The 27,986-nt window shown below is 38.9% G+C and overlaps 1 protein-coding gene across 1 annotated transcript in view; it reads right to left on the reverse strand.

Annotated features, from left to right (window-relative positions):
• The window catches only part of LOC126106595 (peroxidase-like), a 98,106-nt gene that overhangs the window by 19,984 nt on the left and 50,136 nt on the right, over positions 1 to 27,986 (reverse strand). Inside the window, exons 7-9 of the mRNA XM_049912939.1 lie at positions 25,555 to 25,752; positions 6,068 to 6,215; positions 3,149 to 3,305 (exon numbers count right to left, since the gene is read on the reverse strand). Of these exons, the coding sequence (XP_049768896.1) occupies positions 3,149 to 3,305; positions 6,068 to 6,215; positions 25,555 to 25,752 (503 nt within the window). The remainder of the gene's footprint in view (positions 1 to 3,148; positions 3,306 to 6,067; positions 6,216 to 25,554; positions 25,753 to 27,986) is intronic.

Raw genomic sequence — 27,986 nt, forward strand, 5'->3', positions numbered from 1 at the left:
CCCCTGACACATCAATATAAGTGTTTTTAACATTAATGAATTGCCTTTCTGCTTCAAAACTTTGTGTCTTTTGCAGCAGTCCCTGTAAATCAATGAGAAGACTGCTATTACAAGCATTTCACATCTTAATTGTGAGCAGAAACATTACAGAGTCCTATACCAAGCCTCTATGCTGAGGATGTAGAATTGCCATCTGGCAGCAATAACTCATGGTGTGTTATGCATAAAGGTTATTCACCCTTACTGAATCACCTGTATATCGGACTGTTGCCACCGAAAATTATAGCAATATTTATATGACAGTCCTCACACTTAAGATTTTTTAAAATAACTGTTGGTGTTACATGCACTGCTTAACATTGCAATGATCAGTGGGAATAAATGTTAGTTAAAAATTAAAAATTATATATTATTCATTTTTGCAAAGGAAATTTTGGGTAATTTTGCTAACATGAAATGGAAGAGTAAATGTAATGAGTTTTGTGAGATGCTAATGACTTTTTTTTACAAAAGCTTTATGGCATTATTCACATGATTAAAATTCAATATTGTTAAGAAACAAATAGTTTTGCTGTAAAATTCATTATTATTGGACCACTTAAATGACATTTTTGGTGAAAATATTATTTGGGAACTTTTCAATTATTTGTAATATTTTACTGAGGTTTGCAATACTAAGTTATCATATTTAATATTTTACTAATATTTAGAGAATTTCATAAATTTTAGGTGGGAAGTCCAGTGTGGATGCAACACTAGTCAAAATATGATTTGTAAAAATGGAAGTTTATAACTTTTAAAGCTTATTAATAAACATTTTTGAAATGAAAAATTATTTGTGCCCTTGTAAAAGTATTATTACATATAAAAGGCATGTAAATGACAAAAAATTGTATACAGTAAAATTTGTTAACCCTTGACTCACGAGGTGTGGTCTCTCAGACTGCAGGAAAATTTTCAAACTCACTCTCCAAGGCCAGTTGAGGGGGAATGCTTCTATACTCCTCCTACCCTCCATAAATTGCCACCCCTATGATGTTTTGTTGCTGGTTGAATAACCACCTTCTGTGTTTATTGTTGAGACTTGTTATTAATAGGTGTTGTAGTCTCCTACTATGCGACTCGTGAACTACATACCTGTTTTCTTCAGCACAGTACCATATAGCCCAAAATGTGTTGGCACGAATGTGTCATTTTTAACTTTCCTGAGTTTGATGAAATTGTTAGTCAGTCTATGAAGGAAGGTGTCAGTGATATAGATCGAGAAATAAACAAAAAAGACAATGATTTTACATTAGCCAGTGATCACAGTCCTGCTATTGAAAAAGAGTATCATTCAGAGGAAGAACTTCAGGAAAGCTGTAATGGAGGTCAGCCTGTTTCTTCTATGAAATATTTAAAGTGTCTGTTAAATTTGAATGTGTTTTGAATGGTGATAAAATGTAGTTCCTAGCAATGAATGTCAATTTGACAGACTTTCTTTTTGTACCTTTTGGTTGGAATTTTTATGTGCTAATTTAAACCCTGGAATTTAGTTTTATTTGGAAATTTATTTGCTACAGAGATTGCATAATTTTTCACAATGTAAAATTCAGTACTCTAACAGTATTTATCTGTACTATTTAAAAGAACCACACAAAATTATGTGCTTACGTGTGATAAATAGTAAAATTCTGCAGGCTTTGTTTAGTGCAATAAAATAAACTAGAAGCATTTACAAAACACTTAAATAATTGTAAAAATAAAAATTATATAGCATAAATTAGAAATTTCAAATGATTTTTACCTTAAATCTCGGTTCAAACATAGGGGTTCCAGAGATCGCACCTTGTGGTATACATTACAGAAAAGTCACCTCGTGAGTTAAGGGTTAATGTATCTGTAGCACCACAAGGTTTTTAGATACCAGCAGTACTGATGTGTAAGTGATCAGTTGGACTGACAGAGTATGTGAAATGATGCATATAGGCCTATTAAGTCTCTGGGCAAATCAAGGGGTGGGGGACTGCATTTGGCAATGTAACAATGAAGTGCTATGTAATAGAAAATTGAAGTTCAGAAACTCTGTGGTCCACTGGCTGTGCCATGGGACTGAAATTGGAAAATCATAATACAGTACTCAGTGCAAAATTGGACTGTAATCTAAGAAGAGGAAATACTCAGTTAAGTCATAAATGACAGGTGTGGAGTCTGAATCTCAAAGAAATTTGATGAGTACTGAACCTGCTACTAAACGAATATATTTAATAATGTTCAGTTAGTGTTTCACAGGAATGTAAATGTAACCATGTCAACCCTGGCCCCTCCCCAACTTCTAAAAAACGAAACCAACCTAATTAAGACATTGTTCTTTAGAGAAGCTAGATTATTAAATTAGGACAAAAAATTATGAGAGAAAAAATATCAAAATAAAACAAGCATAACACTAATGATTATACAGGTATATGTCAGACTTATAACTGACTGTCTTCAAAGGTGGAACGTTGTTGTCAAATGTATACAATGAGATGTTGATTATAAATAATCACTCATTCTTACAGCACATAGTTAACTTGTTCTATATTAGAAAGTCTTCATGTAGATTTTAAGCTAGCAGTAACATGTGAACAGCAACTGCTAAATATAAATGAAGAGGAATCAACATTGTTCAGAATAATAGAACAAATTGTTTACAACTGTTAAACAATACTTGGCTATTAATTACACTTTCTAACTGCAGCCCCTCCTTATTTACCATAACTTGTTACTTATCCCTCCTGGTATGATGTATAGAACACGATGAGTAAATAAAGAAGGGAAGGAGGGTGGAAGAAGATTGAGGCGGAGGTTTTACCAGCATGCAAAAAAATCATACAGTTTCCTATTTCTTAGTTTGGATGCTTCTTTTCAAGATATGTGGTGCATGAAAAGAAAACAAAGAGAGGCAAAAACAATACATTGGTGCATATTTAAAACTACATAATGGATCAATTTAACAAATGAGAACTACTCTACACAGGAAACAAACAGTACATGAACAATGGCTCTGCTGAAAGAGACCAGTTTAGTGTTGAGTCAGGCAAAAAATGTGAGCTCAGTAATAAAGTGAAAGTGATGTTTTACAGCTTACATGTAAATCAGCTGAAGTAACAAGTTCTGACACACATACCTCATAGTCTGTGTATTTATCATCCTTTGCAGTAGGTTGTTGTGCCATACCAAGGGCTATCTGATCCAAATGATCACCCTGAGTGATTATTTCTGGCCTATCCAACCAGTTAGTAATTTTTCGACTTCTAAATGGACATCCTATACCTTTGTACAGCCTGCAAAATGTGGCTCAATTAGTCTGATGTACAAATAAAGAAGTCCATATAACAAAGAAGTCCATATAATTTTCAAGTCTTATATGATGCATTCTTTATAAGTAAGAACACATCACAGAGTAATATAAACATAATTCATCATTAGAAGATACATGTAAATAATTATAACATAATAATCCACATGTGTAAGAACAGTCTTTATCCAACTCTCCTTCTAGGAAGCTCAAATATTATTTGATCAGAGATATTGCTTGGAACCAGTTTTGATTTTAGGTAATTAAAAGAATGCAGAATGATAGTGGGTACACTTTTGTTCTTATTATACAAACTGATCTGTCATGTATAGAAACATGGAAAAATATAGATAGTTCTTAATATCAAGTATCTTCATCTCAATATTGACAGTTTTTGCACAATAGTTTTTAACTGACACTCCCACTCCTATCAGTATTTCATAGGAGATACTTTAATGAATAATCCTAGTAATGATTTATTACTGTTTGATTATTTACCTCAAATTTTGCTTCTATGATTCAGTTCCAACACATTCAACAAATCAACATGCGAGTACCAACAGGCTTACAATTGAATGAGTGGTATGCATCCACATGACACAGTGAGTGTACAAAAACATCTGCCAAGTTTTGTCACAGTTTGTTCACTTGGAATCCCCTAGTGTTCTGAGTATGAAATATTTATTTTAGCATTGTTGACCCCCCCCCCCCCCCCCCAAAAAAAATCCTTAAGCACAAGAGTTAATGTTGGAGGGAGTTGGCACCACATCCACACACAAATCATCTAATTCCCATAAATTCCGGGGATGAGGACAATGAGCTCTGGCACCATGTGCAATCACATTCCAGATGTGTTTGATCAGATAAAAATCTGGTGAGTTGGGGAGGGGGAGGGGGGGCAGCAATTGGAACTCACCACTGTGGTCTTTGAGTCATTCCATCACACTACTGTCCCTGTGATATGGTGCATTAGCTTATTGAAAAAGGCCACTGCTGTTGGGATACTTGATTGTAATGAAGAGGTGTACATGTCTGCAACCAGTGTACAATACTCCTTGGCCACACGGTGCCTTGCATGAACTCCACTGGACTCACGGATAACCACACGGATGTTCCCCAGAGTGTAATGGAGCCATTGCCAGCTAGTCTCCATCGTGCAGTACAGGTGTCGAGGAGCTGTTCCTCCGGAAGATGACGGGTTTGTGCCCTCTCATCAGCATGATGGAGAATGTAACAAGATTCATCAGATCGTGCAACACTCTACCATTGTGCAAACGTCCAGTGCCAGTAGTCAGATGCCAATTTCAGTCACAGTTTCCGAAGTCACAGTGTTAACATTGCACACGCACGGGTCATTGGCTGCAGAGGCCCATTGTTAGGAGTGTTTAGTGCACTGTGTGTTCAGACACTACTGTAAACTGTCCAGTTAAGTCCGATGTTAGTTTCATCACAGTTCACTGACTGTCTCGTTTTACCAGACTGCCCAGCTTACGACATCCGAGATCTGTAATGAGGGGTGACCGCTGCCCCACCCCACATGTTTTGGTGTGGTTTCACCCTGCTTTTGCCACATGTTAAAGACACTCACCACAGCACTCCTCAAACACCTGACAAGTCATGCATGTTTCTGAAATGCTTGTACCGAGCCCTTGGGCCAGTACTATCTGCCCTCGGTCAAACTCAGATAGCTCACACACCGTCCTCATTCTACACAAGGACAGCACACTCACTGATACTGTGTGTGTGTGTGTGTGTGTGTGTGTGTGTGTGTGTGTGTGTGTGCATATAACTTACTTATATCAACTTTCCTTCAGCTAGTTAGCTCCTGAAAGTTATCGGCAGTAGCAGGAAGCAGTCAAGAAGTGTAAAAACACTTTATTATACCTGCCAACATGTGTTCATGACTAGCTCAATTATTATACATGTACTTGTAGATTCCATCACTAATGACAGCATAGAAACACTGCAGCAGAGTTACATGTTAAATGTTAATTGAATTACAGTGTTTAAGAATAAAAAGCTGGAATGTGCTGTTGTCACAAAATAATACCTGAGTCTCAAAGTAGTCCAGTTTTATAACATGATATAATTTGTAACGCAGAAGTTTCAGAGCTTAGACATTTAGTACCATTTTCATGAACACTGTTTTTGCTTATTAGAGTCATAATAATCACCACTAACCAAACTAAATGTATGAAAAATACATAGCAAATAAATGTATTATAAAACTGCTGCTTCTGTGCTTAGCTGATTAACAGTTTCCTAAAGCATGCTCAAGGGTATATGGCACAGATAATCTGTTTTGGATATTTTTGTGCAATGATTACCTACTGTCCAAGTGTAGAATGGCACCAGAAAATGTTTTCCATTTGATATTAATGAAATGTAAAATTTAAAGTAAACCAACCTACCGGCCTTTTACTGAAATGAAATTTTTTATTGAGTTGAAGATTTGTAATGTATGATTTCCAACCTAAGCTCTTATTGGTATCAATGCCCAGAGAATTTGAACATTCTTATTAACATATAGATCAATTTTTATTTTGATTTAAGAACTTATTTATAACTTCCATCTTTTTAATTAAAAAAAAAATCTTCTCTGAAGTTTTATTGGATTTATGTGGTTTGGAACCAGTGGTATAGAAAGTGTCTATAAATGTTGACACAAAGATGACTAACATCTTATATTTTTTTAAACATTTAATGGCACATTTGGAAAAAGAAAATATACAACTGACCATAACTTACCGCATTTTACCTTGAACAATTCCATGGAACATTCGGTAAACTGCTTCTGTAAATTCTGCAAGTGTAGTTGGATTTGTAGAGGCATTGTAACAATAACTGAAGCCTGTCTCCCTTGACGTGATATTATATTTTGCCAACCAGTCCTCACCTGTAATCAGGTCAGGTCCGTTTGTGGTCAGGGAACATATCATCACATTGTAACACAATTAGGTGAGATGATTCCTTATAGCCAACAATAATGGTGACAAAGTTGTGATTTTAAGTTTATACGTAATGTTTATGATGTTTCCAAGTTAAGTCATAGATGGCGGTGTCGGTAAGTGGATGAGAGAGGCAGGGGAAAGTGTTGGGGTAAAGAAGTAGCTTACCATCTAATAAAAGCTCTTTCTGAAGGTTGGCATAGTTGCTGTGTTATGGATTTCAAAGTTGCACCAGCTCAAAGGTAAAATTTCTCAGCTTAACAGATAAAGGCAGCTTTTTAGGTAAAACATGGAATTTATTTTATGCTTTTTATGCAACATATGTTTGGTAAGGAGACACCATATCTGATATGATTTAACATAAGTATCCCACACACCCAACAACAGCTGCCATAACTTCTTTGTTGGACTGAAAACATTTTCTTCCAATCCAGAAATTTCTTTAAATGTTGATATGGATGGAAGTGTCTGACAGTGCCAAGACTGGTAAACAGTTTGGAGTTTAACATGATTTTCAACTAAAATCCTTCATATCCCCCAACTCCATATTTGTATCAAGAGCACTGTCCCGAAGGGGAATAATTTTTCTCAATTCGTTACCCACACCTGTTTCTTGTTCATTCATTCATTCATTCATTCATTCATCCATCCATGCATTCATCCATTCATTCATCAATCCATCCATGCATCATTTCTGGACAACCCAGAATGAAGGAGTGTGGTCAGGAACACAGAACAAGTAGAGTTATAAATTGACAGTAAACTGCACTAAGCAAGGTAATTAATCAAAACTTTTATACCGTAACTTACTTGTGTGAAGTGGTATACTAACAACATATTATGATTAGAGCTAATCCACTCATAGGGAAAATTATCGTAATTCCTAGTACATTGGTGTGTGTGTGTGTATGTTTGGTTGAATACAGAACAACACAATTCAATTTGTCAACAATCTGGGGGTTTACAGGGTGTGAAATAAAGTACACATAGTTGTTTGCTCTGGCACCAGCAATGGCTTCAACCTATCGAGGCATCAAGTCTTAGAGCTTACCATTGATGACATGATATATCCCATAAATAAAACTTTGGCAGCAATATGAGTTCAGCCCTTTTGCAGGAAGGAATATCTTTTCATCTCTAGCCACCTGGAGTTTCACTGTGAATGATTGTACTATGTGTGCGTGATCTTTCTGTACGCTGCATTATCAGCAATGAATTCATGTTTACTGCTCTAAGGCCTGTGTTACACTATCACATTTCTTTGTCAAAGCTGATATGTCAAATATTTATGTCAAAGACATTTATGGTGTAAAATGGAACTTTGTCAAATTGCACCTGTCACCAAATAAAGATAATCAAATCTAGGGCCTTGCTGTAGATTTCATCATAAAAGTCACTTGTCTTCTGTTCACTGAAATGTGAAATGTTACCACTTGGAGCGCTAGTATTGCTGCAGTGTTCTGTCACTGGTAGCGTGTTTGTAAACATGGCTGTGAAGTTTAATTTGTCTGTGCTGTCAACTACAAAATTAATAGAAATGTATAAAGCTGATGAGGCACTTTACAATGTGAGGCACCTTGAGCACAGAAATAGCTTAAGAAGACTGGATAGCTACAAAAGAGTTGCAGAGGTCATTAGCCATGAGATACGGCCTGGGTGCATCACTGACGACATGGCCTCTGCTCAAGCTACTCTCACAAGAAAGCAAAAGTATGTATCAACATACTTATTTCATTTATATATATAATTTTTTTCTGAGCTCTCCAGGCCCCTTAATTTGTTTTTGTACTCAGGATGCCTCACATTGTAAAGCACTTTATCAGATTTATACATTTCTATTACACTCCTGGAAATGGAAAAAAGAACACATTGACACCGGTGTGTCAGACCCACCATACTTGCTCCGGACACTGCGAGAGGGCTGTACAAGCAATGATCACACGCACGGCACAGCGGACACACCAGGAACCGCGGTGTTGGCCGTCGAATGGCGCTAGCTGCGCAGCATTTGTGCACCGCCGCCGTCAGTGTCAGCCAGTTTGCCGTGGCATACGGAGCTCCATCGCAGTCTTTAACACTGGTAGCATGCCGCGACAGTGTGGACGTGAACTGTATGTGCAGTTGACGGACTTTGAGCGAGAGCGTATAGTGGGCATGCGGGAGGCCGGGTGGATGTACCGCCGAATTGCTCAACATGTGGGGCGTGAGGTCTCCACAGTACATCGATGTTGTCGCCAGTGGTCGGCGGAAGGTGCACGTGCCTGTCGACATGGGACCGGACCGCAGCGACGCACGGATGCACGCCAAGACCGTAGGATCCTACGCAGTGCCGTAGGGGACCGCACCGCCACTTCCCAGCAAATTAGGGACACTGTTGCTCCTGGAGTATCGGCGAGGACCATTCGCAACCGTCTCCATGAAGCTGGGCTACGGTCCCGCACACCGTTAGGCCGTCTTCCGCTCACGCCCCAACATCGTGCAGCCCGCCTCCAGTGGTGTCGCGACAGGCGTGAATGGAGGGACGAATGAAGACGTGTCGTCTTCAGCGATGAGAGTCGCTTCTGCCTTGGTGCCAATGATGGTCGTATGCGTGTTTGGCGCCGTGCAGGTGAGCGCCACAATCAGGACTGCATACGACCGAGGCACACAGGGCCAACACCCGGCATCATGGTGTGGGGAGCGATCTCCTACACTGGCCGTACACCACTGGTGATCGTCGAGGGGACACTGAATAGTGCACGGTACATCCAAACCGTCATCGAACCCATCGTTCTACCATTCCTAGACCGGCAAGGGAACTTGCTGTTCCAACAGGACAATGCACGTCCGCATGTATCCCGTGCCACCCAACGTGCTCTAGAAGGTGTAAGTCAACTACCCTGGCCAGCAAGATCTCCGGATCTGTCCCCCATTGAGCATGTTTGGGACTGGATGAAGCGTCGTCTCACGCGGTCTGCACGTCCAGCACGAACGCTGAGGCACCAGGTGGAAATGGCATGGCAAGCCATTCCACAGGACTACATCCAGCATCTCTACGATCGTCTCCATGGGAGAATAGCAGCCTGCATTGCTGCGAAAGGTGGATATACACTGTACTAGTGCCGACATTGTGCATGCTCTGTTGCCTGTGTCTATGTGCCTGTGGTTCTGTCAGTGTGATCATGTGATGTATCTGACCCCAGGAATGTGTCAATAAAGTTTCCCCTTCCTGGGACAACGAATTCACGGTGTTCTTATTTCAATTTCCAGTAGTGTATTTGTAAAAGGAGTAAGACCATTCATTATAAAAACTGGCATCCCAACTTCACAGTATTATATTTAATTTTGCATGAAAGTAATTAACGTTTGAGATAATTAACACTGAAAATACCATATTGTTATAATTTCTATTACCGATTTTATCTTCTGGCTTGTTAGATTTTGGAGTTTAACAACATACGTTTGGTGCTCTATCTTACTAATTAATTAAGACATGAATTAAGATTTTAAATAATTTATCATTACGTAAAATAATTAATATGGCACCAGAACTCAGGAGCCAGGTAATCTCACCACAGAGGCATAAAGTGATTCCATAAACTTTTCTGTTTCTAGAAAAAATTTATCAATGCCTATAGCACATCACGAATAGCAATATTGTAAGTAGCTATTTATGAAATGACTGAATAATATCCAAAACAACAATTTATTCATATGCCAGCTTATAAACAGCTGAACGTCACTCAAAGAGAGAGTCACCACATAATCCTGATCATGTTAACACACATGTAACACCTATGCTCCCAGTTTTTGCTCTCACAACAGCTATGTGCATATTGTTTATGAAAATACATGTAATACTCATAAAAAATTATTAATATGGATGCCTAAAACTTTCAGGTGATTTCTGTAACTCAAATCTACAGACAAAGGTAGTGACTCAACTGTGATGTGATCGGTAGGAAGCATCACCCATCATTCTCACATGAATGAGGTGTTGTTGAACATTGTGACTCTTAATTAATAAGTGGATTAAGTGGGTCATTGCATTGTACTCTCATCCAAAAGACTAATGCAAGACAACATTGACTGTGAACTGTGACATTTTGTGTAAATATGGACAGTGCTTTGTGCCACATTTAATTACTTTGTTCAGTTACTTTTTAGGACTCTCTTTGATTACTGAACAGTGTTTCATTAATGTGTATTTTAATAAGTTTGCAATTTGTATGAATATTCCTACTACTGTACCTCTTAGTTATTTTTGAGTTCCAGCCTGATAGTAGGCACTAACAATAATCCAAACAATATACTCTTGAAGCTAACATAATGTGTAGAAAATATTCCTGGCACATCATGCCAGTCACAGCCACAAGGAGACACTGAGACCTGAGCGTATCCATACACACCTGAGAGCATCACAAGCAATCACTTTGGGGGTGTGATAACTTCAGCTGGCAACGATTACCCAACCAACAGTCAACAATAACATACCTCAAGGGAGTGAGGGGGCACAGCCGTGGCTGTGCCAGTTCCACTCACGTATCGCCGACTGAGCATCTGACAGCTCCGTGCTGCACAACCACCCAAATGCACAACAAAACCAACTACAGCTCGAGCAGTGGGCCAAAACCGCTTGCCCCATCTACACTCCTGGAAATGGAAAAAAGAACACATTGACACCGGTGTGTCAGACTCATCATACTTGCTCCGGACACTGCGAGAGGGCTCTACAAGCAATGATCACACGCACGGCACAGCGGACACACCAGGAACCGCGGTGTTGGCCGTCGAATGGCGCTAGCTGCGCAGCATTTGTGCACCGCCGCCGTCAGTGTCAGCCAGTTTGCCGTGGCATACGGAGCTCCATCGCGGTCTTTAACACTGGTAGCATGCCGCGACAGTGTGGACGTGAACTGTATGTGCAGTTGACGGACTTTGAGCGAGAGCGTATAGTGGGCATGCGGGAGGCCGGGTGGATGTACCGCCGAATTGCTCAACATGTGGGGCGTGAGGTCTCCACAGTACATCGATGTTGTCGCCAGTGGTCGGCGGAAGGTGCACGTGCCCGTCGACCTGGGACCAGACCGCAGCGACGCACGGATGCACGCCAAGACCGTAGGATCCTACGCAGTGCCGTAGGGGACCGCACCGCCACTTCCCAGCAAATTAGGGACAATGTTGCTCCTGGGGTATCGGCGAGCACCATTCGCAACCGTCTCCATGAAGCTGGGCTACGGTCCCGCACACCGTTAGGCTGTCTTCCGCTCACGCCCCAACATCGTGCAGCCTGCCTCCAGTGGTGTCACGACAGGCGTGAATGGAGGGACGAATGGAGATGTGTCGTCTTCAGCGATGAGAGTCGCTTCCGTCTTGGTGCCAATGATGGTCGTATGCGTGTTTGGTGCCGTGCAGGTGAGCGCTGCAATCAGGACTGCATACGACCGAGGCACACAGGGCGAACACCCGGCATCATGGTGTGGGGAGCGATCTCCTACACTGGCCGTACACCACTGGTGATCGTCGAGGGGACACTGAATAGTGCACGGTACATCCAAACCGTCATCGAACCCATCATTCTACCATTCCTAGACCGACAAGGGAACTTGCTGTTCCAACAGGACAATGCACGTCCGCATGTATCCCGTGCCACCCAACGTGCTCTAGAAGGTGTAAGTCAACTACCCTGGCCAGCAAGATCTCCGGATCTGTCCCCCATTGAGCATGTTTGGGATTGGATGAAGCGTCGTCTCACGCGGTCTGCACGTCCAGCACGAACGCTGGTCCAACTGAGGCGCCAGGTGGAAATGGCATGGCAAGCCGTTCCACAGGACTACATCCAGCATCTCTACGATTGTCTCCATGGGAGAATAGCAGCCTGCATTGCTGCGAAAGGTGGATATACACTGTACTAGTGCCGACATTGTGCATGCTCTGTTGCCTGTGTCTATGTGCCTGTGGTTCTGTCAGTGTGATCATGTGATGTATCTGACCCCAGGAATGTGTCAATAAAGTTTCCCCTTCCTGGGACAATGAATTCACGGTGTTCTTATTTCAATTTCCAGGAGTGTATTACTCGACCACAGCATTGTTGCACCTGGGAGTGAGGGTGCTTCCGTAGTGAGTTTTTGTCATCATATTTCGTGAGTAAATGCTGAAACACTTGATAGTATATGCACAACTGTCTTGAAATCATTCACAGCACCATGTGTTTTCCTTTTTCACCATGGTACTTGTTTACTGTAAAGCCATTGCATGTTTCCAGTAATAGCCACTGGAGACCATGCGCAATAATATCATGGTGGGGTAATACAAGAGGTGGTGGTGGTACAATGATGCAAGAAATAAATACTGCCTTATAGACACTGCCTCTGGAGTGAGTGTCATTCCACAAATGGAATGTTTTATGGCTGTCATCCAGATGCTCACACTAATCGACATTCATATCATGCAATTTGGAACTGTCACATGCACTGTGCACCTAACCTTGCATTATAAGGCAGTTTATGGTCACAGAAATTCACAAACTGATCTCAAGTGTGAATTTTCTCTGCCAATTTCACCTCTCACTTGACTCAACACCAAGGATCCTGAGGCAAATCAGCAGGAATCCTCAGGCAAATTCCACCAGCACACTCATGTGCAGCTCCAGAGAGTACTATTCCAGCACAACCACTTTTAATCCCTATTTATGGCATCCACTTGGAACTATTTAATGACATTCAGGTTTTGGAGTCAGAACTACAAGTGATGACGAAGAGTTATGAGGAAGAAAAAAGCAGAAGGTCAAGCAAGCTACACAATGAGAATTGAGGCTTGCAAGCTTGGGTATGTTTATTTAGCAGAGAACTGGTATCTGAGGCAGTTGAAGCAGGAACATCACTACTGTCTACAAATTCCTGGCATGAAGGAGACAGCACAACTGTGATATCAACAGGTGAAACGTGTGATCTATAAATAGTCATCAGACATGACAGAGCACAAAATTAATCGTACAATACATATTTTAAAATTTTGGAAAAAATATTTATTGTTTTCAGTGACTTTATGTAACAGATTCATAATTGATTTCAAATTTACAGAAAACTAACCCGAAAATTTAAGTGTTAGTAGTGAATGTTACTTTTCACAACAAATGTCATATTCATACTTTCAGGTTCAGAACACTTCTTATATGTATCCTCAGAAAGTTTGTTATGAATAAAAGTCAATGACAATTAATGAAATTTGAATTTTTTTAAGTTTTTTATGATGGTCATGAAGTACCACTCCACTGACTACACACATTACAGAAAATGCCTTGGTAATGCTAAGGATATACTAAAAGATACTTTCAGGTTCTTGACCTTACTTATAAATCAATTCCTATTTAAAAAAATACATTGTCAATGAAAGTTAACAACAGTTAGTGGAATCTGCTTTTATTTACTTTTCTGTGGGTCTAAAGTAATAACCCCCCCCTCTTCCCTTTAGAGATGGGGGATCCGCTCTTGAACTAATTCATAGAATCTTTCAAAGGAGTGAACAATCAGTGATTCAGAAAAAAAGAACGGTAGCTCCAAACGTTTCCCACGGCAGAGAGAGAGAGAGAGAGAGAGAGAGAGAGAGAGAGAGAGAGAGAGAGAGAGACGGAGCATATCAGCAGCGCCTCTGCTGGTCAGAGCACAGTGCACGCCACCCAACACAGCCAGCGCCGGCCTCTGCCCTGCTTCTACCTTGGCTGCCTGCATTGTGCAGTGCCCCATTGGATTTTGTGTTTCACATATGCCGTGCCGTCTCTGTGCGTCGTCTGCCGTGTGCAGTGTCTGGCGCAGCTTAACTTCGCATCGCACTCTGTCAGCGATCGTTTCAGTCGCACGTCCTGCCCTCTGGGCAGTTGATGCGAGCAACAGGACAGAGAGCCACCTAGTGGATAACATAGGAACTACTTGCAAAAACCTGCTCGCAAGGGAACGGACGATTTGTCTCGGAGCGGGTGAGCTCACCGCTCCCCCCACCCTCGGAACTCGCCCGCTCAACGCTCACCCCACCGTCTCGACTCTAGCCAGAGCGTTTAGCAAAGCGACTCAGGTGTCACTCTGGTCGCTGCGGTCTCAGCTCACGCAGTAATACAGCTCGCGGCTCGACCTGCTCGACTCAGCGCCTCTGCATCGGAGTTCGTCCCCACTGGATATTGTTCTTCGTAGTAATACCGCTATGTATATTACATTATTATGTTATGTATACATCAATTGCTTTTATTTTATTTTTATTTGTTTAAACTGATTAGATTAGGTTCCTGATGACTCCTCTTACTATAGGATTTTTATTATGGACACTCGAATTTACGCTTTAATTACGAGCGAACCGATAAACGTATCGCAAAATGTGATACACCAATATTTTCCTTGTTTTATTCTGCGTAAGGCTATATGCAGCACTTTCGTTTTACAGTCAAATTTATATTTTTTTTTCTTATTCTGGTACGGATTTTGCGATTTTAGGTGTCTTCGGAAGGAAACGTTCACTTTAAAAATATATGGCTTGCGATGTATTTATATGAGGTTAATGAAATTTTAATACATTATAGCCAAATATATTGTTAATGTAAATCTCAAGTTACAACATTTTCCGATCACCCAAAGAACCACGATAGTGCAAAATAAATCAATAATCAAAAACTTTGTCATATCGTGGAAATTTCAATAAACAATACAAAATTCTTATTCATTATCTGTGTTACTTCAAAATAGGATCAAATAAGATCAAAATACAGGTATAGTACTGGAATAAACCAAGTTTAAAGGGCAATGTGCCTTCCATTTATTAACTATTGTAAATGAGTGGTGAGTCAAGAAAAAGAGCTTATTCATTTCAGGGAGTGAACAGCTCTGATCCAATCTCTGAAAAGAACAGTTTTGCCCATCTCTACTTCCCTTGTCAGTACTTGTTATGGAAAATGCATTGGTATTGCTAAGGTTAACACCATGCCAGGCCATCCATATTTATATATTGTGTAAAAGATACACTTAGCACAGACACTTGTACAGAAGTCAACACACAAGAAGAGAGAGAAGCCAATGAACACCTCATCCATCATCACCATAAGCGACACTTTCGATGTCAGAAATCGAGAACTTCGACACTGACTGGCTGTTTCAGTAAAGCTGTATCTGATGACCCCTCCCACTCTACCATAGCCGGTATCACTGGGACTAAAGAAGGCATGGCAAGCACCATCACTGTGCTTCTTCCTTGTGAGATGGTCCAGCTGTGTCTTTGTGTCCTGCCTTGCAGCTGGTCACTGCGTTCCTGATCACTTGCAAGTGCGCACAGAACACGTGGGTGCCCGGGACCTCTGTTGTCCTCCTCCCGACAGTGTAGCAGTGGGGGTGCTTAGTGGGGGCCTCACCAATGATGACATGAAATATTGTATAAATAAAACTCTTTGACAGCAATATGAGTTCAGCCCTCCCAGAGGTAGGAATATCTTTGTGGCTAGTTGCTCAGTGTTTGCTACAAATGATCGTATTGTGTGAATACATTCTTTGTCTATTCACCAACATTAGTAATAAATTCATGTCTGCTGCAATAACCAGCATCCTATTTCATTCTGCATGCACCGTGCACTGAAATTCCTACAGGCACATCATTCAGTGCTGAATCAATTCTATGCCAGAGGTCCTAACCGTAGTGTCTGGTTCAGCAGGTCTAGAGAATGTGCTGGTTAGAGGAATGGGTGGTCACCATTTATATTAAGGATGGTCAAGACAGCACACTCTAAATGCAGTCTCACATTACCTTTTTGAAAGATAACATCACGGAGACTCTGAAAATGTGGCACAGTCAGTGGTCTTAAAATACCAATAATGACTGTTGTGCAAATTACTAGTTTTGGGATGTAGAGCTGATCATTTTGTAAACAAAATAGCACCCTGTACCATTATCTAAGCCAACCACCTTTCTGCAGTGGTAATACCGGTTCCTGTCAGATCACCGAAGTTAAGCACTATTGGGCTGGGCCTGCAGTTGGATGGGTGACCATCCGGTCTGCTGAGTGCTGTTGGCAAGCAGGGTGCACTCAGCCCGTGTGAGGCAAACTGAGGAGCTACTTAATTGAGAAGTAGTGGCTCTACTATCGTAAACTGACATACGACCGGGAGAGTGGTGTCCTGATCAGATGCCCCTCCATATCCGCACCCCGTGACACCTGGGGGCTGAGGATGACACGGCAGTCGGTCAGTACCATTCGGCCTTCATGGCCTGTTCAGGAAGAGTTTAGTTTTAATACCATCATGTAAGCCCATGTAAGAATGGTCAATGCATTCTGGCAACATTCCTTCTCACTTCACACTGATATACATCTATTGCGGTGCTTTATACGGATTGATGAGGCTGTAAATACTGTGGTAATGATAACCACAACACGCAGTTCAGTTAAAGAGGAATGGACATCACTATAAAGGGCAATCACAGAAGTTGGAGAGACAGATATAGATACCAGGAAGGTAACTGCAAAGTAATCTTAGGTAATAGAAGAAATTCTTCAACTGTTCAGTGAAAGGAGGCGGCACAAAAATTTTCAGCAGGGAAGCAAAGACAAAATGGCTGAAAAAAAGTGTGAAGAAATTGAAACATAAATTGTTTTCAGACACATTGATTCAACGTATAGATAATTGAAAATAATCTTTGGTGAAATTAAAAACAAAGGTATCAACATTAAGTATGGAAGAATAATATCATTGTTAAATGCAGAGGAGAGAGTGGGTAAGTGTAAAGAGCACACTGAAGGTCTCTACAAGAGAGAGGAGCTGTCTGATGACATGATAGAAGAAGAAATTGGAGTCAGTATGGAAGATAAAGGGAATCCAGTATTAGAGTGAGAGTATAACAGAGCTTTGGAAGCCCTGCATTCAAATAAGGTGGAAGGCATAGATAACATTTCCCCAGAAATTCGAAAATATTTTTGGGCTCTTCAAGTTGGTTAGTAGAATCTATGAGGCTGGAGACATCACAGAGGCCTTTCAGAAGAACATGAAACTCACATTACCAAAGATATCAAGGGCTGATAAATGTCAGAAATGTTGCACAATCAGCTCAACAGCTCATGTATCCCAGTTGGTGATAAGAATATAATGAAATGGAATCAAAAAGAAAGTTGAGGATCTATTAGATGAAGATAAGTTTGGCTTTAGGAAAGGAAAAAGGCACCAGAAGAGGCAGTTCTGATGTGTGTGATAATGGAGCCAAGACTTAAGAAAAATGTAGGCATCCTCATAGAAATTGTCAAACAAAAAAAAAGTGTTGGACACTGTAAAACAGTGGAAGATGTTCAAAATTCTCAGAAAAATGGTTGTAAGTTACAGGTAGGACACATGACATACAGTATAAACACAAACAAAAAGACAAAAATAAGAATGGGAAACAAAGGACAAAGTGTTCTGATTAGAAAGGGTATAAGACTACATCCCTGTAATCTTTCACTCCTGCTTTTCATTCTATGCACAAAGAACCAGTGATCAAAATAAAAGAAAAGCCCAGCTGTGGTACATCTATGTGACTACTCACTGTAGGTTTAAAATATTTTTTCATCACTCCTTCTCTTTCCTCCAACAATTCTTCAATTACATTAACATTATTTTGAAATCTTAGCAACATAGAATCACTATTACATGTATATATGCAATCTGAAGCGACAAATGAATGTGGGGATTCAAACCCACGTCTCGTGCTCACTAGGCAGAAGTGTTAACCATGATGCCACCCTGATACAGTGGCTTTGCACAACTGCATGGACTGCCCTATCATACTTCCCACTTCAGTCTGCCTAATGGGTTTGAATCACAGCCTTGGTACAAATTTTCATTTGTCACCTCAGTCTGCATATATGCATCACAGGTATTTGAGGCTTGAAAAGGTATCGGGAACCATATAGTTTCATAATATTTTACAATTATATGATTCATCTCTACTTGCTAGGGACTGAGCTGTTCCCAAAAAGCCTTGGAGTTTTCCCTTGTGTTTCAGTTGTGATTGTGTAATGTTTTATTTGAATATTCTTTATTTTGTGTATTATTTTTCCATTTGTATCCTGACTTGTTAAGTTCCTGGTCCTATTTTCTCTTTCTGTATTGTGGTTAGAGCTGTCTTATGTTTTGCTTGGTCACTCATAACTAGACCTATTTCCATTTTGCCATCTGTGAGGTAATTTGTCCGCTGTGTGTATTTGTTCAAAATATTCTAATAATTTTATCATCATTTCCTAACTTTTGCCAAGGAGCTTCTCCTTTACTGTCCAAGGTTGTCTACCAGTAACAGCTTCTAATAAACGTTCTTCTCTGATTGGGTATTCTAAATATTTTGCTTTAAATGCCATTCAGCATAATCCCTCTAGCTACTCCAGTTATTATTATAGTATATCTTAGAACCAAGTAATTCTGATTATAATTTCTTCTGTGCTCATTCACTCCAGTGCATGGATTTAAACATTGCCTCAAAATAATTGTAATTTGTGAAGTCTCCTAATTGTAGCGTACCCTGTTACACTGCATCCCAATTAAGGTGGCTTACAACAAAATGGTTTTCTTTTGGTCTCACCATACCTCTAGTAACATCTGTTTAAATGCTCCGAGAAACAATACCAGTTTACATTTCCTGATGGAGTGAAAGTTGGAAATCTGTGATTTATTCCTTTGCAACATACACCATTGCAGCTGTTGTATTGTAACTTATATTTAACTACCGTATTTACTCGAATCTAAGCCGCACTTTTTTTCCGGTTTTTGTAATCCAAAAAACCGCCTGCGGCTTAGAATCGAGTGCAAAGTAAGCGGAAGTTCTGAAAAATGTTGGTAGGTGCCGCCACAACTAACTTCTGTCGTCGAATATATGTAGCGATAATCGATATGCAGGCATGCTTCGCAAGCACAAAGACAAATACTGGCAGTTGGCACCAAAACCTCTGCGTCAGTAAATAAATAAAAAAAAAGGTGGAAGACGAGCTTTTTTTTCTCCGCCCCGAGTTTCAAACACTGCATTTTCATACATTATCCAACGAAGTAAATACAAATTCCGTATTGTTCCTCTTCGAACGTAGCAGCATTTCAATGTACTACGAAAATCCAACTGGCAAGACTGTTTGGGATATTTGTCAATATGGCCAACTCTGCTTTCTGAATTTTTTCCTAACTGTGAGAAGAAATGGTTGCTAATAGGAACTTTTATGAATTGTGAATCACATACAGTATTCTCTTCACCATAAGAATAATACGAATATAAACATTTTGCCATGTATTCTTTCGTGTTTGCTGCTATCTCATTTAAATCCTGTCCGCCTAATAAACTACGAAACTAGAGCGAGACAACAGCAGACGCGGAAGAATATACATACCATGTCATGTTTATATTCGTATTATTCTTATGCCTAATAGTGATACAGTCAGAAATGAAGCACGGCAATTGACTAGATTTTTAAATCTAAGATGACTCTAATTTCTGTGCATAATGTAATGTACTAAAGAGGCGTCTGCAAAGATTTTCAAACGGAAAAAAATTTTGCTAAATTCTCGTTCAGAACATCTTCTATCATACGCAGTCTATTATTTGGTTCTTGTTGATCATTATCAAAGAAAGCAGCAGTGTAAGTAGCAACGAATAGCAGTCTCTTGCCATTGTTTCGCTAATGAGATGACTCCTCTCTTTGTTTTTTTTTTTTTTTTTTTATTGTAAGCGGCAGTAGCGTGCACAAAAGCAAGCCATGCCGCGAGCGGCGACAGGCCGTAAACGCTCATTTCAGAATGCGACAAACAATGCATGACACAGTACAGTAATGCATTTTCAGCACCTGACGCATAACAACGGCTACCTGGTAAAGCTTAACTGCTAAGCTTACGACTCGAACTAAACTACTACAGCTGTATCGTCATTCATTCAACCTAAATTGTGTCTCATATTACAATGGACCAACTTTGTTTCGATTTGGAAGTGCGGCCTAAACTTTTCTCTCCCCTTGAATTTCGAGTCTCAGATTTGAGGTGCGGCTTAGATTCGGGAAAATCTTTTTCCTCGATTTAGAGTCTCATTTTTCAGGTGCGGCTTAAATTCGAGTAAATACGGTAATACTTTAATTCTTTTTCTATGTGTCTTCTTGTGCATCCATAGATTACATGATTATTATTTGATAAGTCTTGTGTATTATACATTTTCTCCCTCTTTCTGTTTAATGTAGATCCTGAATCTACTTTCACAGTAGTTAGTGAAGACAGTAATGTATCTAATAAATATCAGTTTCTATCTGTTTCCCCACTGCTTGATGGTCCAATGGTAGCTTCTAATTTTTCCAACCATGGTTGCATATTGTTTCTAATTAAAGAATTATTTGTGACTCATTCTTAGTTGCTTTTGGTGCCTAACAGTTCATTTTCTAAGGCTCCCCCTTTTTCACTAAACTATATTGTATCAATTTAACTATATGTAAATGTTCAAATTGCTCTCCAGCCTTTCTTCCACTAATTCTAGATGATCTTGTAGTCTATAGCTTAAATACTAATTCCATTCTTTTTTCTAGTATGCCTGTCCTTCCATTTAAATGGAAACCTAAACCCAGTATTGTTGTATTCATTCGCGAAACTTTTTCATCCATTTATGTTGACTGATTCGAAATTGCCTGCTTCAGTTCTGTTGAATGCTGTGCAATCACTTGAATAATTGCCTCTAAAGAAATATTCCTCTTTAATAAAGCTGTTATAACAGTCTCATAATGAATCATAAAGAAAAAAGTTGCAATTGATAATGTAAAACATTACTAATAATAAATCAAAAGGTTTTCCTTGTATGTTTCTGTAATGTAGTAAATTCCCTGAACAAGTTTTCTTTCTAAATGGAATATTGTTTTAAAAAACAATTTATAGCTGGGTGGTCACTTAACCAGTTCACTTTGTCAACTGACAAAATCAACTGTAGATAAGACATCACTTCACAGGATATCATATCTTAAAGGTACAGCACCTTCCAGATTTTAATACAGTGGACACTACTAGGAAGTTTGTTGTGAAGCATCAACTGCATCTATCAATATCACACACACTCTGTCTGCTGCTGTGTGATGACTGCTACAGTGCGTCTGGTTGTGTAATATGAAAACTGCTTATTTCAAGTTACAGGTTCTCAATCATTGTTAAATTTGGTAGACCATGGCCACTGCCAACTCTGTCACCTCATTCTCAAACCATTCTTGTCACACCCAGAGATTATTTGATAATGATTTAGTACATGCAAAACTCATGTATTACTTTCAGCATGCATATTTTGGTTGAATTTTGCTTGAGAACAATTTTGATTTTCTTCAAAGTGTTGAAAATCTTCTTGACATTTAATATTTACTGTCTAAAGTTGTTGGATAAAGTTTAATAATGTGTTTATCTCCTTGCTGATTCACTTGACTACAGCTTGTGGAACAATATTGTAAAAAAAAAAATAAATAAATAAAACACCACTTTCATTTCTTCTCTGCAGAGAATAATAAGTATTTAAAAATTGCATTTAGCTCAAATATACAGCACTGAATAAATTTTTGATGTAATAAACAAATATTTACAGTGCTTCCATAAATGTTGCTTCTTTTGTGATGTAAGTATTAGATACACATTAAAAAACAACATAAATCTCAGTTTCTCAATAAAGGTTTGATCTTCATTTGTATTTTTCACTCAAAGCTATTGTAAAGAATGCAGTTAATTTCATTGTGTACTGATGCCTAGGCTTGTTCACTGTACAACAGCTCTTGTATACATAATGATTTGGTACAGTAATGTATGGAAAGGTCTGTCTGAGAATTATGAATTATTTAGGAGTAAAGAAGAAAACTTGCCAAAAGGCAGGAGTCCTGCATCTTCGATAGATACACAGACAAAAGTTACAGAATTCAGCTAGCTTTCAGAATGCACTTCTTTTTTTCGAGCTTATAAGGAAAAGCACGCAAACACACCCTGATGTGTGCATGCAAATTTGTGTATGAATGCGCATGCGTATGTGTGTGTGTGTGTGTGTTCATGTGTGTGTGTTTAAAATCATGTTTTTCCTGCAAACTTGAAAAAGGAATGCTTTCTGTAAGCTAACCAAGCTCGGTGCCTTTTGTTTGTGCACCTATTGACACAGTGATTCTGCCTTTTGGCAAGTCATCTCTTTTATTCCTAAATATTTCATAATGACATAGTACACCAACTTATCTATACTTCTGATACCTGAATGTCATTTCTGATTAGTTCGGAACAGTTTTAATATGGGTTTGGCTAAGATTAAGGGTTAAACTTTAGACTGTGAACTAGGTACAATCCCATACCATTAATCTTGTGGCTGTGTCTGGTCAACTTCTGACTGGGTCCTTTATCAGTATATTTGCATCATCAGCAAATATGGCAGTTTTTGAAGGGTTCTACATTCTCCCTACAGTTCATTTATGTAGACTAAGAACAGGAGCAGGTCTATCACTGAACCTTGAGTCTCACCATATTTAATGTTTCCATATTCTGAATTTATTCCATTTTTGGTAAATCATTTGCTTATATGACCCTCTGTTTTCAGTTGTTAAATAAGCATCCATAAATGCAAAGGGAAGATCTTTAATGACATACCATTCTATTTTTCCTAGTAAAATGATCTACATCAAGAATTTTGCAGAATCAAAGATAAATCAAAGTGGATAATTGTTCTAGTATAGCTGACTCGATGAGATGATACACTGCTTTCTCATTTGAGACTCCTCTACAGCAAACAAACTGAACGTTTTTAAAGATTATTTCCAGAAAGATAGTGCAGTATTCCTTTAAGAAAGATAGTGCAGTATTCTATCAACAGCTACCTTCTCAGAAATGTTGAGAATATGGGTAAGATTAAGTCGATTAACTACACTTTTATAAATTGATGTTACTATTGATTGCTTCAGTCTTTCAGGAAATACCTTGGCTCATGAACTAGCTGCAAAGGCAACTCAGAGATGGCCCTACCAAGCAAGCACTGAAGTGTAGTGCTTAGACTGATATACTGTCATAGCCAGAAAATGTACTGCTTTTCAATGACCTAATGATTTTTATGGTCTCTGTAACACATGATATCACAAAACCTGTCTGGTGTTGGAGTCTGTAATACCAGTCTAAGTAAATCTAATGGATCTACCTTTCATGGATCATTTTGTCCCTGTGTTTTCAGTGACTGTTTGGAAGAATCATTCAGTATCAATCTTTTGTCATCTGTAGTATGTAGATTGGTTGTATGTAGCTTCCCCTGTTAGTCTATCCCGTAAAACTCTCTCCATCACTGAACAGCTACTGCAACTTACATCCATTTGGACCTGCTTACTGCATTCATCATTTTGTATTGCTCTACAATTTTTATTCCACGTATTTCATTATCAAACTGAAAAATCCATGATGACTCAGGATGTGTCCTATTAACTGATCCCTTCCTTCAATCAAGTTATGCCACAATTTTTTTCCCCAGTCAAATCAGTGTCTTCTCATTAGTTACTTAATCTACCCATCTAATCTTCAACATTCTTCTGTTGTGCCATCTTTCTAAAACTTCTTTTCTATTCTTTTATGAACTGTTTATGATCCAAATATCACCTCTGTAAAAGGCTATACTCCACATAAATACCTTCAGAATTGACTTCTTCCTAACATCTAAATTTATGTTCCATGTTAACAAATTATTATTTTCCTTTTTGCAAATTTTTTCTTGCTATAGTCAGTCAGAATTCTGTATCCACTCTCTTTGACGATTGTCAGTTATTTTCCTGCACAAATAATATACCTCATCTACAGCTTTTTGTGCCTCATTTCCTAGCCAAATTCCCTCAGTACTGCCTGATATAATTTGAGTGTATTCCATTACCCTTATCTTACTTCTGTGGATGCTCATCTTAAAACCTCTATTCAAGGCACTATCCATTCCATTAAACTGCTCTTACAAGTTCTTTGCCATCTCTGATGAAATTGCAGAGTCACTGACACATCTCAGAATTTTTATTTCTTCTTGAAGAACTTTAAATGCTTTTCCAAATATCTTCTTGCTTTCCTTTACTGTTAGCTCAATGTATAGATTGAATAACATCAGGGATAGGCTACAACCCTGTCTGATCCCCTTCTGAACTACTATTTGCCTTTCATGTCCTTTGACTTTTATAACAGCAGTTTGGTTTCCACACAAATTGCAAATAAACTTTTGGTCTCTGTGTTTTATCCCTGCTACCATCAAAATTTCAAAGAAGATATTCCAGCCAACATTGCCAAAATCTATAATTAATGAAAGTTTCTTCAACCTATTTCCTAATATAAATAATAGTATCAGTATTGCCTCATGTGTTACTACATTTCTCCATAACCCAAAGTGATCTTCCTTGAGGTCAGCTTCTATCAGTTTTTTCATTTTTCTGTAAATAATGTGTGTCAGTATTTTGTAACCATCCTGAAAACTCACCAGTTCACTTACTGAACGTATTATGCCAATTTATCTTGAAACACTTATTCCATTCTGTTGAGGACTTTGTGTATGAGAACTTATCAAAGAAAAGATACAGCTAAATAGTTTCATAGTTGCAAATGTTAATACAAGAATTTTATGTAGATCATGTTATAGGCATTCAAACACCATGTAGTGTGTGTGTTTTTTTTAATTTTTATTTTTATTTTACGTTGAATCTCTGAACTGATTATCATGTAGCATAACAACTATGCCTAAACTGTTTTGAAAATTTTGCTACTGGAAAGTGGAGATAATAATTTGTCAAATGCTGATTTAAGTATTTTATGCAGATCATGTTCTTTTCATTCAAACATTTTTATTGTATATAGTATCACTTAATTGATTTCCTCTACTATGATGACAACTATGGCCATCAAACTGTTCTGAACTTGTCCTATTTGAAGAGGAAAGATAATAATCATTTACTATTTTCTTTCTAGTACTGTAGTATCCATTGAGCAGTAAAATGTAACTGAATTATCTTAATATGTGTAATCATTATCTTGATGTGGTCCACATCCATGGCAAATTCATCCCTGTATAAATGCAGGGGACATCAAGAAATAAGTAAATAGATTCAGGTATAGTCCCTCCTGTGTAGGGTGTGTCCATGCAAAAGATTATGCATTAATTGCACCCATATGTGAACATAATTGTGGATACAACTTTGATCATTTGAGTATTTTAATCTATGAGTAACATAAACATCAAGAGAAAAAGGAAAAAAGAAAGGACATTTAGAAGAATTAAGTGGGAGAAGAGAGAGTAGATACTGCTCTGACAGATATAACATTTATAAATAACACTTACTTATTAACCGTGGCAGGAAATCCGTGTAAGCTATGTGTTGATACTCAGCAATAACAATCCTCCGAGCCTCTTGGTACAGCCTCTCATCATCCCAGTGTGGGTTCATAGCAGACAACTGGTCAGCCACTCGGTTGTGTTCTCGCACAAACAAAATTGTCTCCAAGGCCACGAGTGGGTTCTGGTTCACACGGTCATCACCTGGACAAACAGTTCCATCCTAGAAGTTAGTCACTGTAGTTTGTGGCCACATTTAATCATATTCTGTCTAAAGAAACTAATTCTCTCTCTCTCTCTCTCTCTCTCTCTCTCTCTCTCTCTCACACACACACACACACACACACACACACACACACACAATGCCTCACTGTAGTTTGTGGCCACATTGAAACATATTCTGTCTAAAGAAACTAATTCTCTCTCTCTCTCTCTCTCTCTCTCTCTCTCACACACACACACACACACACACACACACACACACACACACACACACATACACACAATGCCTCTGTTTTTCTGTGAACTTTCCTATTACAACTATATCATATTTTGTAAAATATCCAAATGTGATAGAACAAAACACACATAATTTTCAGAATCAGCTTTACAAGTTGATTGTAGAGCACATATATTTGAGAAATCATCTGTTAAAAAGTTTAAATGTGGATGTTTGTGATATCTGAGTATTGCATGATTGGTTTTGCTTTTGTAGCTGACCATCTTACAATCCCTCTTTGTTCAACTGTTCTTGCAAGTCCTCTGCAATTTCTGACAGAATTACAATGTAATCAGCAAGCCTCAATTTTTTATGTTGTCTCTGTGAACTTTAATTACCTTTTCATGGTTTTCTTTGGTTTTTTTCACAGCCTGATCAATATATGGATTAAATAATCTTGGTGATGGGGTACAGCACTGTTCCACTCCCTTCTCAACTACTTTCATATTCTTCACCTCTTATAACTGCAATTTGGTTTATGTACAAGTTGTGGGTAACCTTTTGTATCTTGTATTCTATCCCTGATACTTCCAGAATTTCAAAATGTGTACACTGCGCATGCAGATTTACTGTATGATTAAATGATGATGGCATCCTCTTGGGTAAAATATTCCAGAGGTAAAATAGTCCCCCATTTGGATCTCTGGGCAGGGATTACTCAGGAGGATGTCGTTATCAGGAGAAAGAAAACTGGAATTCTACAGATAGGCGCATGGAATGTCAGACCCCTTAATCAGGCAGGTAGGTTAGAAAATTTAAAAAGGGAAATGGATAGGTTAAAGTTAGATATAGTGGGAATTAGTGAAGTTCGGTGGCAGGAGGAACAATACTTTTGGTCAGGTGAATACGGGGTTATAAATACAAAATCAAATAGGGGTAATGGAGTAGATTTAACAATGAATAGGAAAATAGGAGTGCAAGTAAGCTACTACAAACAGCATAGTGAACACATTATTGTGGCCAAGATAGACACAAAGCCCAAGCCTACTACAGTAGTACAAGTTTATATGCCAACTAGCTCTGCAGATGAAGAAATTGATGAAATGTATGATGAGATTAAAGAAATTATTCAGGTAGTGAAGGGAGATGAAAATTTAATAGTGATGGGTGACTGGAATTCAACAGTAGGAAAAGGGAGAGAAGGAAACATAGTAGGAGAATATGGATTAGGGCTAAGAAATGAAAGAGGAAGCCGCCTGGTAGAATTTTGCACAGAGCATAACTTAATCATAGCTAACACTTGGTTCAAGAATCATGAAAGAAGGTTGTATACATGGAAGAACCCTGGAGATACTAGAAGGTTTCAGAGGTTGTACAGAGTTTCAGGGAGAGCATAAGGGAACAATTGATAGGAATGGGGGAAAGAAATACAGTAGAAGAAGAATGGGTAGCTTGAAGGGATGAAGTAGTGAAGGCAGCAGAGGATCAAGTAGGTAAAAATATGAGGGCTAGTAGAAATCCTTGGGTAACAGAAGAAATATTGAATTTAATTGATGAAAGGAGAAAATATAAAAATGCAGTAAATGAAGCAGGCAAAAAAGAATACAAACGTCTCAAAAATGAGATTGACAGGAAGTGCAAAATGGCTAAGCAGGGATGGCTAGAGGACAAATGTAAGGATGTAGAGGCTTATCCCACTAGGGGTAAGTTAGATACTGCCTACAGGAAAATTAAAGAGACCTTTGGAGATAATAGAACCACTTGTATGAACATCAAGAGCTCAGATGGAAACCCAGTTCTAAACAATGAAGGGAAAGCAGAAAGGTGGAAGAAGTATATAGAGGGTCTATACAAGGGTGATGCACTTGAGGACAATATTATGGAAATGGAAGAGGATGTAGATGAAGATGAAATGGGAGATACGATACTGCGTGAAGAGTTTGACAGAGCACTGAAATACCTGAGTCGAAACAAGGCCCCCGGTGTAGACAACATTCCA

This window comes from Schistocerca cancellata, chromosome 10 (assembly GCF_023864275.1).
Source record: "Schistocerca cancellata isolate TAMUIC-IGC-003103 chromosome 10, iqSchCanc2.1, whole genome shotgun sequence".
Lineage (NCBI taxonomy): Eukaryota > Metazoa > Arthropoda > Insecta > Orthoptera > Acrididae > Schistocerca > Schistocerca cancellata.